Source organism: Lynx rufus, unplaced genomic scaffold, assembly GCF_022079265.1.
Source record: "Lynx rufus isolate CCGP_SWC_20201006 ecotype Redwood Valley unplaced genomic scaffold, mLynRuf1.p SCAF_25, whole genome shotgun sequence".
Taxonomy (NCBI): Eukaryota; Metazoa; Chordata; class Mammalia; order Carnivora; family Felidae; genus Lynx; species Lynx rufus.
Window position 1 is genome coordinate 6,507,473 of NW_025814840.1, and position 16,982 is coordinate 6,524,454.

Here is a 16,982-nt window from a genome sequence, read left to right on the forward strand (position 1 = left end):
GCCTCCCCTAAATAGAATCTGTTCATTTAGAACAATCCTCTGATGATGCCACAGTAATAAAGCAGGAAGTGCAGCAACTAGGCTGGCTGCTGTCTAATGGCTTTAAAGGTACTTTAGCTCTTCCTTACTTGCTCCTGAAACATTTTAGAACCCTTGGAGCAAAATATTTACTTAAACACGCACGTGTGTGTGCACACGCACGCGCAGCAAAGGTAGGAATGAGCCAGGCAAAGGAAGAGATTTAACTATGGGGGATACCACAGCCTGAAGTCATCCTTTGTCTTTTCTGTTCTTCTTTTTTAGTATTTTTTAATGTTTATTTATTTTTGAGAGAGAGAGAGAGAGAGAGAGAGAGAGAGAGAGAACAGGTGGGGGAGGGGCAGAGAGAGAGGGAGACACAGAATCCAAAACAGGCTCCAGGCTCTGAGCTGTCAGCACAGAGCCCGACGCGGGGCTCGAACTCACGGACTGTGAGACCATGACCTGAGCCAAAGTCGGACACTTAGCCGACTGAGACACCCAGGCCCCCCATCCTTTGTCTTTCCAATCAGATATCTGGGGTGCCTGGGTGGCTCAGCCGATTAAGCGTCCGACTTCGGCTCAGGTCGTGATCTCACAGTCCGTGGGCTCGAGCACCACGCCGGGCTCTGCTGACAGCTCAGAGCCTGCTTGGGATTCTCTCCCTCTGTCTCTGCCCCTCCCTACTCACACTTTCTCTCTCTCTCTCAAAATAAACAAATAAACTTAAAAAAAAAATCCGATATCTGTCCCCATAGGAGCTGACACAAAATTTGGGGGAAAATGGAAGCCAAAGTTTAGCAGAGGGAGAAGCAGAGAGCAACTCCTCGTAATCTCACTGAAGACCAGATTCTGTCCTCATCAAAAAATGTTTTAAAAAGGAAAGAGAAGAAAATGTAAAATGGAGAGTCTATGCCGTAGTGAAGCCTAGGGAGTCATCTGAATCGAATTTCCAGAGCAGCAGCGAATGGCTCTGCTTGGCCTTGACGCTGAAGGAGTGAAGGGTGGCCAGGCGGCCCGGTGGGTCCGGATCCATCTGGTCACGTCTGACACCGTGTTACCTGGAATCCTTACACCGTCTGTCACCATGCTGTCGGAAGCAAGCGTTCTGGCCCCAACAGAATGTTTCTCTGCCTCCTTGGTTTTAAAAGCACTTCCTCGGGGAAGTCAGAGGGGCAGCCCGAGAGGGGGGGTCTTGTGCCTTCAGAAGCGGCCTTCCTCGCGGGCCTGGAACAGCAGGCTTCCAGACTCCACGGCGCAGCTCGGGCTCCTGCTGTCTCTTACCATTACCATCTCTGTAAGGAGCGCTGCCCGTGGATTTGAAAGAACAAAGTTAAATGAACATGAACGAGGCCGGCCCGTGGCTGACCTTTGCTCTCTGGTATATGATCTCTCCGATAATCTGAGTGCTGTTGAACATGTCGTGTCCGGGTCCCATAGCGATGCACGTGCTAGACTACAACACAGGGAGACAAGACGGGCTCTTAGTGAAAGAAGCAATTATCTCAAGGAATGCAAAATCACAAGTGAATCTGAGCCAATCAGAAACCCAGTCAACGTTATATTGGAACACATAGGTGACCCACTGGAAAAAAATAAAAATCGGTAGATAAATCTGGCTCTATCCTTCCCTTCTGACCCCAGAAAATGTTGACATTGACCAGATACTTAAATACTATAATTGAAAATTAAAAAGCATTTCAAGAAAATGCGGATGAACACCTCCTTAATAACCTTCTGATTCATCCCTATGGAGTTGGGTTTTCTCTTATTTGCAGTAAAAAGCATCCTATATGTGTATCAAAATTATCACAGTGTATGCCTTAAAATGATACAATGTTATCTCTCAATTACATCTCAATAAATCTGGGAGGAAAAAAGCAAAAAAAAAAATCCTACTGGATACACAGTGGAACACAGATGAAAATAGGTGATTTGCAAAAAAGAAATGTAAATCTCTCTTCAACATTAAAATACATTCCAGCCTGTGAATCATTAAATATACATTTAAACTACAAAAAGGAACTCCACCTGTTCTGTTGGCAAAGACTGAACGCTCGATAAACCAGGCATCAGGGAGGCTTTGGGGAAAGGGTCACTCACACACTGTGGCTGGGGACAGGACTCATGGTCACCCCCATGGGAACTGTGCTTTCCCTTGAACAGCAAATTCGCTCGCAAGAATTTGTCCTAAGGTGAAACTCATACACGTGTGAAAATATGTATGACACACGTAGTCCATTTATGCAACGGGAGGAAAAAAGAAGGGAGAGAGGAGGGAAGGAAAGAAAATATTCATCACGAGGGGATCGGTGAACTAACTTACGGTACTTAAAATTGAAAACTGTACCATTCGTTTAAAGGATGTTTTAAAGTGTATTCACTGGAGGGGCGCCAGGGAGGCTCAGCGGGTTAAGCGTCCGACTCATGAATTTGGCTCAGGTCACGATCCCGGGGCTGTGGGTTCGAGCCCCGTGTTGGGTTTCATGCTGAGCGCGAAGCCTGCTTGGGATTCTCTCTCTCCCTCTCTCTCTCTGCCCCTCCTCTGCTTTCTCTCTCTCTTTCTTGCTCTCAAGATAAATAAATAAATTGAAAAAAATAAAGTATATTCGCGGGAAATAAGAAAGCAGCTATAGAACAGCATTCCCAGTGTGACCTCATTTGTGTACAACTGTGCGGACACGTAGGAGCGTGGAAGCCAAAAAGGCTGCCTAGTAGAATGTTCATTTAAGGTTTAACAGGTGGATCGTGGAGTTAGAGGCTGCGCATTGACCTGTTTCGTTTCCCGAACTTCTCAACATTGTTTGCATTGTTAACAAGTATATATCTTTGTTTTAATGAAAGCTAGTTTCTGAAGTTAAAAAAAAAAAAAATCTGCTGAAAGAAGCTACGCGAAAGCAAGAGATACGGCAACATTTGCCCACTTCCCTCTTTCTGTTTCTCAAGCGAATCACGATTTTGTTCAAAAAGGCATCGCTTCTTTCACAGTCAACGGTTCCATTCCCAGCCCAGGTAAGTCTAAGACGACCGTGGTTAATTCCCTAGGCCCTCCCCAAGATTGGTCAGGGACCCCAGCCTGAGCCTGTCAGCACACTATTTCCCCTGCAACCGTTTTGGTCCAGGAATGGATATGTACCTCCCGTGACCCAATCAGAAGGAAAAGAACTTTTATTCCATGGTTAGAGACGGGTTTTCTCTCTCTCCTGCCATATTTGGGGGGAGAAAAGGATATACCGTCCTCAGTGCTGACTGCCATCTTGCAATCATGAGGGAAGCAAATCTAACAGATGGAATGGAATGGAGAGAAAGAGAATTCTGTCGTCGGAGAGGGTGTGATTCTGTGATAATTTTTACTGATTAAAAGTATTCTCCTTGTAGGAAAAAACTACAAAAGTATATAAATAGAATAAAAACAATAAACAAAATCAACAGAATAACCCCCCCCCCCGTAATGCCATAGTAATGCCAAACAGAGAAAGCCAGGGTTAACAATTCAGTGGGTTTCACTTTGTCTTTTCACTACAATACATTTATTTTCAAAACTGCAATCGTGATCAATATAAAAGATTAAATCCTGATTTTCTTTTTTTTTTTTAATTTTTTTTAATGTTTATTTATTTTTCAGAGAGAAAAACAGAGTGCCAGATGGGAAGGAGCAGAGAGAAAGGGAGACACAGCATCCAAAGCAGGCTCCAGGCTCTGAGCTGTCAGCACAGAGTCTGATGCGGGGCTTGGACTCACGAGCCGTGAGATGGTGACCTGAGCCGAAGTCGGATGCTTAACCCACTGAGCCACCCAGGCGCCCCCCAAATACTGATTTTCTAAATCAACATTGTGTACTGTGAGCTTTTTCCCACATTCAATATTCCAACACAGTACAGTTTGTTAGTACATAATATTCTACTGCAAACAGGTACCATAATTTATTTAAACGTTTCCTCTCTGAATGATGGAATTCAACAAGTAATCTTGAAATCGAATGTGAATGAATGATGTGTGAACATTTTGCAAAGGAAGAGTAACAAAGGAAGACTTTCTATACCAAAATGGTAATATATAAGAGAAAACTCTAATTGTTACGCTCTACTACCCATTGGGTAGAATTGATGGGAATAGAATAAATAGCCCAGAAATGACATTTAATACAAGTCATATCACAGGTGACATGTTCTATAAACACAAAGAACAAGAGCCCAGAAACTACGATCTGCTTCTCACGTCAAGGCAGAAAAAATCTAAATGAACATGGCAGGGAAACAATGAAATAAATGACGGTGTGGCCTAAATAAAGCCATACTAATAATAGTAAGTCTTTAAATCTTGCCACACAGACCTGTGTTCAGCCCTAAAACAATTTTAAAGACAACAAAGCAGGTGGAAAACTCGAATCCCAGTCCCACTAAAAAAATCAACAAAGAAGTTGTAAAATTTTGTTCGTGAATGTGTGGACAAGTATATAGGAAGAGGTGGGATAGTGGTAACTTCCTGGGAGGGGGGAGAAGGAAGGGAATGAAGAGGAACTCACTTTTTACTGCCCTCTAGGTTTTCCATGTTGTGTGAGTTTTGACAGCAAGATTTGTTGTTTGTGACTTTATTTTTATTTTTTAATGTTTGTTTATTTATTTAGTTAGCTAGTTAGTTAGTTATTTCTGAGAGAGAGAGCACGAGCAAGGGAGGGGCAGAGAGAGGGGGAGACACAGAATCCAAAGTGGGCTCCAGGCTCTGAGCTGTCAGCACAACCCAACACAGGGCTCGAATTCATGAGCCGGGAGATCATGACCTGTGCAGAAGTCAGATGCTTAACCAACTGAGCCACCAGGCATGCCAATGTTTATTTAATTTTGAGAGGGAGAGAGCAAGCATGAGCAAGGGAAGGGCAGAGAGAGAGGGAGACACAGAATCCAGGCTCTGAGCTGTCAGCACAGAGCCCGACGCGGGGCTCGAACTCACAAACTGTGAGATCGTGACCTGAGCCGAAGTTGGCCGCTAAACCGACTGAGCCACCCAGGCACCCCTGTTGTTTGTGATTTTAAAGAAAAGAAAAAAAAATGTTGATGTGTTTTGTGTGTGTGTGTGTGTAATGCTGTAGACTTCACAAGTGAGAAACATCTCAGGCAAGCAGTTTCTGGTACTAACTTGTGATATCAGAAATGCCAAGGTGAAATGTTTCAGACTGTCCAAGTTTGGGCAAGGGTATTTCATCTCTGACATTTACTAATTGCCTCACCATTCAAAACACTTAAGAGTCAATCCAATGGAGAACTAGAATTTTATCCAATCGAAATTTAGTGGGTGCTCCTGAGAGGTCAGTAGGCCTGGGTGCACTTGGGGAGAACACAATTATAAGTTAATGGTGAATACTTAAAATGCACATGAGATGCAAACACAAAGATCTCATGTCATAATTACCTACCCCACCGATGGGACAAGAGCTATTGGCGTTATCACAAGAGTCTCCTGTGTTGACACAATGCGGGCCCAGAATATTGGGGGACACATCTCCGAGGTTTGATGAAGCAAAGGCTGCTACATAGGGTCCCTGCCAAAAGAAACATCCAACTGCCTTTTATTCTTATTTCCCACAATGAATTCCATTCAAAACACAAACATTCCATCCACTCTGGGGAACTCTTCAAAACCATTTGAGCACAATAAAAGGAGGAGGTAGGACATTCTGAGAAACTTTGCGAAAAAATTCACATTGCAGTCAGCATACATGTTATCACGCTCATGATATTCCAACGATCAATAAAGCTGTTTCAAATAGGAGAGTTTCAACTCTGTGCCACAGACACAAACATTTTGACAAGAAACACAGCATACAACAACACGGTATAAAATGCTGACTCATCAAACTCCTTCCTGGTATTGTATCTGGAGCTGAGAGGTCCCTTTCTCCTTGAAAAATAAATATCCCTACTGGCTTAAAAAGAAAATATGAATCCAGATGTTCCTGTGGCAAAACCGAACCTAAATATAGCATTCACCATCCAGATCTACCTCCGTGTATCTTTTCTTTTAGCTCTTCAACCTGAAGTAACAGCACATAACCTTTTTGAATGGTGTAAGACTTTAACCTCAACCCAGCTGATCTAATTCTACCTTCCATGACTTCAATTTTCTTAGGGAAAGAAATAAGCAGGTATTGGAGATCATGTGTCTTTTTTTTACACCAAAGATAACTTATCTCAAAATGCCCCCAGCCAGTGATCATAAATGGGAAGTTCCTTTCTTTTCCCTAAAATGCACGCTAAAATGAAAAAAAAAAAAATAGAATTTTATCAGTCAGGAGCTAAAAGATCACTATGAATGTTCATGGGGCTAATAACTTTGGTATCATTGCTCTTTCTAGATATTTATCCTAGTCAAGGGCTTGGGGTTCTTATTGTCCTATATTCTTTGGCATTTGGGACTTGGACCTTAGGATCCAACAGAGCAGCCCTCCCCCCCCAACCGCTTAGCTATCTGTAGTCAGTAATTGACACAGAGCTGAGGAGATTTCTGAGGCACATGGACTGAGTTCCGGCCCCCATCTCTGATTCCATCCCTCATTGCGTTTCAAAGTTACCATAACAAGTCTGGTGGGTTAGGGTTGTTTCTCCCTTGGGGCTTATTAAAAGAAAGTATGACGTGGGGCGCCTGGGTGGCGCAGTCGGTTAAGCGTCCGACTTCAGCCAGGTCACGATCTCACGGTCCCGCGGTCCGTGGGTTCGAGCCCCGCGTCGGGCTCTGGGCTGATGGCTCAGAGACTGGAGCCTGTTTCTGATTCTGTGTCTCCCTCTCTCTCTGCCCCTCCCCCGTTCGTGCTCTGTCTCTCTCTGTCCCAAAAATAAATAAAAAACGTTGAAAAAAAATTTTTTTAAAAATTAAAAAAAAAAAAGAAAGTATGACGAAACTCCTTAAAAGGAAATTCGCCATTAACAGGGAAATCTGGACCGCAGAAAAGATTCATCACCTGTCCCGTCCTCATTCAGGTTCTTAACACTACTCAGAAGGTACTTAATACTTTGATAGCTCTGAAGAGAAAAGTTAACATCAACCCGGTTGATCATATTCCCAAGCCAATCAAAAAGTATCACGTATTGCAAAAATCTTGAGCTTGTCCTTCCTTCTCTAACTAATTGCAACTTTATGATGTCAGCAGCATTTGACACAGTCATTGTTAATTTTTCTTCCCCTCTCAGGGAGGATGGAGAATTCTTTTTATCCAAGCATATTAGTATGTGACGTGCCTGATGACACTTTACACTGAAGATGTGAATCAGCTATTCTGAGCATTGTACAAATGAGGATCTAATGAATTAAGATGATGTTTTCAATGACCCAAATCTCACCTGTCCAGGTAGATATCCTTTGTTCTTCTCTTGCTCAAAAAGGTAAGATGCATAGCCCATGTTGTCACTATTGACAAGGTGATTGGTATTGTTCATGCTGACGGGGTGGATGGCAAACCAGCTGTAAGAGAAAAGGAGCCCTCGGCTCAGGAAGAGAACCAGGTGATGGAGTCAAAACAATGCCTGCGAGCTTTGGTTTTCTCCAGCAGGAAAAAACAAAACAAAACAAAACAAAAACGTTTTCAACGGTAGGCCTTTCACATTTAGGTTATTTCACTGATGATGAGCTTAGCTTACGAATAATATACTCAAAAAGTCTAGGCATTTACGTAAGTCAAAAATACAAAACTGAACGGTCAGCAATCAGACGATATGCCTAAAGCATTGTGTGGGTGCCGACCTTGTCCTTCAAGACAGGTGCTCATAACAATGATTGAAGTCAACCCTATCTAATTCAGAAGACCTTTACGGAGACCCTGCCGTGTGCCCAGTTCTGAACACACTGAAGCTTCCTTACACCCAGGGTCAGACAACGATGCAAACAAATGGCTTTAGTACAGTGTGACAAACGTTATAAAAAATAGGCATAAAGTGTTTGGGGACCACAGATGACTAGCAATTAATTCTTAAGGGCATTCCAGGGGGAAGGAACAACACAGTAAGCGCACAGAGGTGTGAAAGAGGCTGTTATACATAATTTGATGTTAGCCGTATGCATAGTAATACCTGTTTAAGTATAGAGCCACAACGTCTACAAACTAATTTCACATCTGTTACCGTACTTGCACTTCACAACGGCCCTGGAGCCCAGGCAGTTATGACCTCCACCCGGCAAGGTGTCTCAGAGAAGCAAAATGGTAGCTCATCGGTCATAGAGGACCAAGACTAAAGTTGGGGTCTTGGGACACCTTGTCCAATGGCCTTTGTAGGATCGAACCTCCACGTGGATAAAAAAGATACAGAATGGAAGGCTGGAAAGCAAATTAACTAGAATGAATGCTCAAGAAAAGAGAGATGCTAATTCATGAACTTTCAGGCCCATGTAGGATTTGTAAAAAAAAAAAAAAAAAATCTTTTGTTGGTTTAATTCTTTGCTGACGACTCTATAAAACATTTCAGCTTACATTCCTACCTAAGTAATATAGCTCACAAAGCTGAACATTTACTTACTGACTAGGGATGTTTTTAAACATCAAGGTCATCATTCAGGATTCAGTTCTCATTGCCCAACAGTTGTATACGTAGGTCAGAGATGGCCAGCACAAGGCCCACGGGGGCTGGGTAGGCAACACGGATGAGTTCAGCTGGTTGGTGCCACGGGGACCGGTGTGGACTGTGGATACCCGGAGGCACTTGCATGGGCCTAAAGACTCTACTATGGGTCTACTAAAGACTCTACCGGAGGCACTTGCATGGGCCTAAAGACCGTAGCCTCTACTATGCGGCTGCCAAATGTTGCCTTATGAGAGCAAGCCAGAGCTTCCAGATCTTTGATAAATCCATGATTTTGCAAAATATTTATCGATTTATGTTTCAAGTTTATTTACTTATTTTGAGATAGAGAATGAGTGCACATGCGTTCACATGCACACGTGCCTGCCTGTGAGCAGGGAAGAGGCAGAGAGAGGGAGAGGCAGAGAGAGAGGGAGAGGCAGAGAGAGAGGGAGAGCACAGCAGGCTCTGTGCTCAGCATAGAGCCGGACTCGGGGCCAAACCCACGAGCCTGGGATCACGACCGGAGCCAACATCAACAGTCGGATGCCTAACCGATGAGCCACCCAGGCACCCCTCGATTAAAAAACTCTTGAGGAAGTAAATGGCATGAGAGGAAAGGGGTGAAGTTTGGGCAAAATGGCTGAAGGGGAACGGGAGGCACAGGTTTGCAGTTAGGGAAGGGGTACGTCACGGGGGTGGAAGGTGCAGCCCAGGGAACAGAGTCAATGGCAGTGTACCAGTGCCCTGTGGTGACAGACAGGAGTTCCGCTTGTGGTGGGCATAACACAAGGCACAGAATCATCCAGTCTCTATGTTGTACACCTGAAACGAATATAACAGTGTGTGTCCACTACGCCCAAATAAAAATTTTTTTAATTAAAAAAAAAGAGAAGAAAAAAATTTTCATTAAAAAAGAAAGAGAGAAGTAAATAGCACAGAATAAAAGGAGGAGAAATCTTACCGATTAAGAGACTTAACATACATAGCCAACAAATGGAGTTGGTGGGCGGATTACTTGGATGTTGATTCAAATAAAACAATTATAAAAAGATCTTACTGACACAATCAGGGAAAACTGAACACAGACTAGGTTTTAGAGCATATCAAGAAACTATTTTTCATTTTGTTGGTTGGGATCATGGGTTATGGTTATATTTTTTTACGTTTTTCCCTGATAGAGATATACACTGAAATATATATTAGTGAAATGATTTGCTATCTGGTGTTGGCTTTTAAAACTCTAGCAAAGCAAGGGTGGCTCAGCCAGTTAAGCGTCAAACTCCAGCTCAGGTCACGATCTCCCGGTTCGTGGGTTCAAATCCCACGTCACGCTCTGTGCTGACAGCTTAGAACATGGAGTCTGCTTCACATTCTGTGTGTGTGTGTGTGTGTGTGTGTGTGTGTGTGTGTGCCCCTCCCCCACTCGCACTGTCTTTGTCTCTCTCCAAACATAAGCATTAAAAGAGAAAAATTAAAACTCTTCCAAAGCAAAACAAAAGGAGAGGAGGGATGAAACAGAGTGGCAGAATAGTGCTAATTACTGAAGGTGGATAATAGTTACATGGAAACTCAAAGACTAATCACTCTAAATTGGCATATATTTGAAAATTTCTATAGTAGTGTTTTTTTTCATGTTGGCATCCATTTAGAATTTTTTTAAACAGTGTTGAACAAACCAATCACCAGCCTATGAGCTAAATTTGTTCCCCAAGGTATGTATTGCCCCCATGTAAAGGAACAGAAGATTAGGTTAAAGGTGGTTCTGAGCTCATGCCCTAAAGTTACTTGCAAAATTTCTCTCTTCTGAAAAAATCCTTATACTAGTTTCCTTTTTGCGGATATGGGTTTGTCTCCTTCTCCTAAAACTCAGGTGCCAGAGAAAATTCTAGTCAACTAGTGTTTTCCAGTTAGTTGGGAGTCTGTCTTTTTACAGTTTTACTCCATTTAGTTTGGAAGGAAAATGGGGTGGTGGCCATGACCTTCCCACGGCTCCCCAAGCAGAACACTTCTAATATGATTGCCCTGAGGTCAGCCAGCTTCAGCCAGACTGCAATCTCTCTAGGGCAATCAAAGGAAGCCTGTGGAACAATTTTATCAACATGGACTGTCATGTCGCTCTGATGAGGTGAGGGATTTTATACACAGGATCTCATTTCATCCTAAAAGCATGCTTGGAGGCAGATGTTATCATTGTCCTTATTTTATGGCCAAGGAAACGAAGTCTCAGAGTGAGCCAGTAAGTAATCTGACCAAGGTCACACCCGTTGTAAGTCAAGAAGCAGGTCTAAGAGTCCAGGTTTGTCAGACCACAGAGCCCAAGTTCTAATCTGCTGTGGGATACTGGCTCTATCCCCTCCGTTCATTCACCTGCTCATTCAATACACAGTTAACTTTGATTCTGTGCCAGGCACTGGAGACGTGGAGGTGAGCAAGGCATCATCTTGCCCCTGAGAAATGCTTGGGAGAAGATGCGACATCTGAGCTGGGTCTTAAAAGAGGAGTAGGGACTCAGCAAAGGGATCACTGGAGAAAACTCATTTGTAGCAAAGGCATCAAGATGGGTTTAGAGGACGGACGGTCATTCTGGCCGCAGCGTAACGGATAAAGGCAAGGAGAGATGACAATTGTTCTTCTCATTCAACCAACATGAACTTGTTAGCAGGAAGAATGTGGTTGGCATCGTGTTACGCGCCAAGGAACACACAGGGGGATCAGGTGTGTTCTCTCAATCAGGGGCCGACAATAATATCTGTAGAGAAAGCAATTGCTGAGAATTCTAGTCTGCTAATTAGACTTGAATTCGTATTGATTTCATGCCTTTATGTTCATTTATTTTAGGCCTTGGAAAATTAATTGAATTTGCCTTTCTCTACAAAACTGAAAAAATAAGCATTCGGAAAAGTGATGTGAATCTCAGAGTGAGAAGATGCTGTATTTTTCCTCCTCTGGCCTTTGAAATATGTGCGATTAAAATACCAGGCTTGTCACAGCGACCAAAGTGCGATGGGAACAGATGAGTATTGTAAAGATATGCAGAAAGGTCATCATTTTAATATAAGAAAGCGGCCCTCACAATTTATTTTATCTGGTCCAAACAACATTCTTCCAAGCAAAGTTCCAAAGAGCGAAGTTAGGTCGAGGTAATTTCAAAAGAAGTAAGAGCACAGATATAAATGGATAACTAACGTCCCTGTTAATAAACATTTCTAAATAATGATTACATCACAGCTAAAGCAGGGCCATGCTGGAGTCAGCATAATGTAATCAAGGTACCACGGAAGGTCCAAAGATTTGAGATTTTATCCTACTCCATAGCCAAGTTAGTTAAAATTTCCTAGTCTCTGTTTCCTAGGGATGAAAAATAATACATCTTGACTATGCTCTGTGAATCAATAAACAGCAGAGTAATATAGAATATTATAATCATTCTCTCCTCCTGGGTAATTGAGGAACTTTCTAGGACCTCTTCATTGGGACACTATGCACTTCCTACTCTGAAGGAGAAAAGAAAAGCCAAATGCAAAATCGAGCTTCTTGAATATTCTAAAAGAGTAATAAACCCACCCCAAGTTCTATTCTCTCAAACCTGGGCCGCCATGTCCAGCATGCAGGTTGTGCCCTGCACAAAGATGAGTTGCAAAGGGAGTAAGAGGAGGCTGAAATCCAACCCCCACTCAGCTCACGGAGCTAAGCACCTTGGCCCAGAGAAGAAAGTGCTTTTGTAAGTTGTGCACCAAGGTCCTATGTGCTAACTGCAGCCCTCTCCATCCCACAACCATATGGTCAATTAGTCTTTGACAAAGCAGGAAAGAATATCCCATGGAAGAAGACAGTCTCTTCAATAATTGGTGCTGGGAAAACCGGACAGCAACATGCAAAAGAGAGAAGCTGGACCGCTTTCTTATACCATATGCAAAATAAACTCAGAATGATTAAAGACCTAACTGTGAGACTTGAAACCACAAAAATCCTAGAGGAGGACGGACACAGGCAGCAACCTCTTTGACATCAGCCATAGCAACTTCTTACTTGACATGTCTCTGAAAGCAAGGGAAATAAAAGCAAAAATGAATGTTGGGACCTCATCAAGATAAAAAGCTTCTGCACAGCAAAGGAAACAACCAACAAAACTAAAAGACAATCTACGGAATGGGAAAAGATATTTCCAAATGACATGTAATAAAGGCTTAGTATCCAAAATACATAAGCAAGTTATAAAAGTCGACAGCCCCAAAATGAATAATCCAATTAAAAAAGTGGACAGAAGACACAAATAGACATTCCTCCAAAGAAGACCTCCAGATGGCCAACAGACACATGAAAAGATGCTCGGCATCACTCATCATCAGGGAAATGCCGAGCAAAACTACAATGAGACGTCACCTCACACCTTGTCAGAACAGCTACAATCAACAACACAAAAACAAGTGTTGGTGAGGATATGGAGAAAGGGGAACCCTCCTGCAGTGTTGGTGGGAATGCCAACTGGTGCAGCCACTCTGGAAAACAGTGTGGAGGTTCCTCAAAAATTGAAAATAGAACCACCCTACGACCTAGCAATTGCACAACTTGGTGTTTACCCAAAGATTACAAAAACATGAATTCAAAGGGATACAGGCGCCTGGATATTTACAGCAGCATTGTTTACAATAGCCAAGATATGGATGCAGCCCAAGAGTCCACTGATAGATGAATGTATAAAGAAGATGTGATATATATATCTATATATATGCATATAAGATACATATGATATAGATATGATATAGATAGATATGAGATATATACATATGTGATATACATATATGATATAGATATCTATATATAATGGAATGTTACTCAACAATAAAAGAAGAATGAGATCTTGCCATTTGCAATGACCTGGGTGAAGCTAGAGAGTATAATGCTAAGTGAAATCAGTCAGTCAGAAAAGGACAAATACCACATGATTTCACTCATATGTGGAATTTAAGAAACAAAACAAACAAGCAAAGGGAAGGAAAGGGAGAGAAAGGCAAAGCAAGAAACAGACTCTTTTTTTAATGTGTATTTATTCATTACGAGAGAGAGAGAGAGAGAGAACAAGCAGGAGAGGGGCAGAGAGAGGGGGAGGCAGAGAATCCCAAGGAGGCTCCAGACTCCGACTCAGCGCTTGAACTCACAAACGGTGAGATCACAACCTGAGCTGAAATCAAGAGTCGGACGCTTAACAGACGGAGCCACCCAGGCGCCCCAACAGACTCTTACCCATAGAGGACAAAATGACAGTCACCAGAGGGGAGGTGGGTGGGGGATGGGTTCAACAGGTGATGAGGATTGAGGAGGGCACTTGTGACGAGCAGCGGGTGATGTATGGAAGGTTGAATCACTATATTGCACACCTGAAACTAATGTTACACTGTATGTTAACTAGCTGGAATGTATATAAAAATAAAAGGCTTACAAATAATTCTCAATCTTCCTTTGGTTTTTAGCTCCATTATCACTTCCTTAGGGAAGCTTTTCCCAGTCTCCCTGCCCGGGTCACATCCCTTTAAGACAATGCTATGCACCTTCCTTTCTTGGCACTTAACCCAGTTGTCATCTTACACATATTTCAAGGACTGTTTGGAACCTCTTGTCTCTACCAAGAGATTATAAATTCTCTGAGGGCAACAACGCCATCTACTTTTGCCCATCAGTGTATCCGTAGGACGAGCTCAGTTCATGACACATATATTCTACACCATTTAATACATGAGTAAATAAATCGATGATCTCTGGAGAGAAGAGGTTATATCTGCATCTGAGAAATATGGAAATTGAGTCTCTGAGAACTTAAGGGACTTGCTCAAGGAACACGGGCGTGGGTATTATTTGATTCCTGATTTCAGGGCCAGGAAAAGCACCATTCCAAGGACTGGGAAGTCCTGCGTGGTGCCCAGTAGGTTTCCGGTGCGGACTCGCCGAATGAAGAAATGAAACCAAAAGTGAAGGTAGGAAAGAAGAAATTGTGGACCTCAATATGGTTCCCAGCATGAAGAGAACAGTCTTGGCTGCGACACTGGGCAGGCCACGTCACCTACCTGGCCCTTAGCTGAACTGTGAGGCAAATGACACCCATATTCCTCCAGTCAGAGATTCTAGGCTTCCAAACTCCTCATGCCTTGGGATTCTGCCTAACAGCAGGCACCTACATCTGGTGGCTTAGTTACTCAGCAGCCCAGATTTGGCTTTATGCTTTGGATCATTTTTAATGCATTCAAAGAGCAATTGCCACTATGCAACAAGAGGCAATTGCACGAGCAATTATGTCAAGGATAACATATGGTGGCTGCAAAAACAATAGCAAGTTATTGCAGGGTGTTAAGCCTAGCAGATGGAGGAGAGTTGCTATAACCTTGACGGTTGGCCCTGGGACTTCCAGATATGTTATATAGTTATATGCGAGGAAGCCACGAACATCTGGAAGAAGGACAACATTTTTTAGTCTTCCATGGGCATCGTTAAAGGATTCAGAAACTAATAAGAGGGAATCACAGACGATCTCAGTCATTCAGCCAAGAGTTAAGTGGAAACTGTAAGGAAAAAGGCTCCTTCTCCCAGCGAATGTGGAATTCTCTAACTCATCAGAGATACATGTTTGTATCCTGACTGTCTCCTAACCAAATGGCCCACCAAAGTGCCCCACAATCTGGAGCTAGCTCACCTTTTCGGATTCCTCTCTCACCCCCTCCCTGACATAGCCCATTATCTGGCCTCCCAGCTCACTGTCTTTTCATGACTTCTACGATGCTCTCAGGTATCCCTGCTACCTCCTCCAAGTTCCCACAGCATTGATCGATGGCCAGGTGGCAGCACTGATGGCCATCTGATGTATGTTGTCATTACTTGCCTGTCTCTGTCCCCTGCCCCAATCACCCCATTAGTCTGTTAGAGCCTTCGAGATAGGGACCATGCCCATCACAACACATACCCCAAGCACACATTTAGAAAGTCCACTGTGTTTGCCCCTGGGTGGCTCAGTCAGTTAAGGGTCCGACTTCAGCTCAGGCCATGATCTCACAGTTCGTGAGTTCGGGCCCCGCGCTGGGCTCTATACTGACAGCTCGGAGCCTGGAGCCTTCTTCAGATTCTGTGCCTCCCTCTCTCTGCTCCTCCCCCGCTCACACTCTGTGTCTCTCTCTCTCAAAAATAAATAAAAGTATTTTTTTAAAAAAGAAAGTCCACTGTGTTCAACACCAGTTGGCAACTAATCAGTAGATGAATTCACTATAATGGAAGAATAACTTCTATCATGTCAACCCACATAATAAAGTTTATTTTATCAGGGAGTTTTTAGTGACCTCACTTGACACCCAAAGAAGTAACTCCAATGCTAAAAATGTCAAACATTCAGGGCCGTCCGGGGTGGCTTGGTCACTTAGGCATCCGACTCTTGGTTTCGGCTCAGGTCATGATCTCACAGTTTGTGAGTTTGAGCCCCGCATCGGGCTCTGCGCTGACAGTGCAGAGCCTGCTTGGGATGCTCTCTCTCCCTCTCTCTGAACCTCCCCTCCTCACTCTCTATCTCCCTCTCTCAAAATAAATAAATAAACATTTAAGAAAATACATAAAAAGAACGTCAAGCATTTTGAGGAGACAACAATGGAGTTCTTAGAAGTAGAATGTTACTCTGCTTACCATTTAACCAAAATAATAAAACTCTTTTCTATGCCAGACACAGAGTAGAACTTTGCATGTATTATGTCATTTAATCCTGAAACAGTCCTATGAGGCATTATCATTCCCATTTTCAAATGGAATAGTTGAGGTGTAAGTAGGTTAATAAGTGGCAAGGCTGGGATTTGAACTCAAGTCCTAAAATCTACCCCTAAAACCAGAACTCCTCACCACCGTGCTGTTCTCCACCTGGTTACAGGGCCAGTACTGATCACAGTCCTTAATGTTTTCATTCACCTCTTATTAATTTTAATTAATTATTAATTTGACTTACATAGACCCTTTCAGTTAAGTATTTCATAATCGTACCTGATAGGCCCCTACCACCTTTACTCACGCTTATTATCAACATTTTAAGGACTCACTTTATCCCTCACTTTTAAAGTCAGAAAATTGAGGGGTGGCTCAGTTGGTGAAGCATCAGACTCTTAATTTCGGCTCGGGGCACGATCTGACATTTCGTGAGTTCGAGCCCCACATTGGGCTCTGCTGCCAGTGTGGAGCCTGCTTGGGATTCTCTCTCTCTGTCTCTGTCTCTCTCTCTTTCCCCCTTTCCTGCTCTCTCTTTCTTTCAAAATCAATAAATAAACATGAAAGAAAGAAAGAAAGAAAGAAAGAAAGAAAGAAGAAAGAAAGAAAGAAAGAAAGAAAGAAAGAAAGAAAGAAAGAAAGAAAATTGAGCCACAGAGCAGTTAAGTCACTTGGCCAAAGTCACAA

The 16,982-nt window shown here is 43.0% G+C and overlaps 1 protein-coding gene across 2 annotated transcripts in view; it reads right to left on the reverse strand.

The window, feature by feature from the left end:
- The window catches only part of ASAH2 (N-acylsphingosine amidohydrolase 2), a 56,775-nt gene that overhangs the window by 23,158 nt on the left and 16,635 nt on the right, over positions 1 to 16,982 (reverse strand). For both annotated transcript variants that reach the window (XM_047088751.1, XM_047088750.1), the window contains exons 7-9: positions 7,353 to 7,473; positions 5,432 to 5,557; positions 1,388 to 1,474 (exon numbers count right to left, since the gene is read on the reverse strand). In XM_047088751.1, the coding sequence (XP_046944707.1) occupies positions 1,388 to 1,474; positions 5,432 to 5,557; positions 7,353 to 7,473 (334 nt within the window). The remainder of the gene's footprint in view (positions 1 to 1,387; positions 1,475 to 5,431; positions 5,558 to 7,352; positions 7,474 to 16,982) is intronic.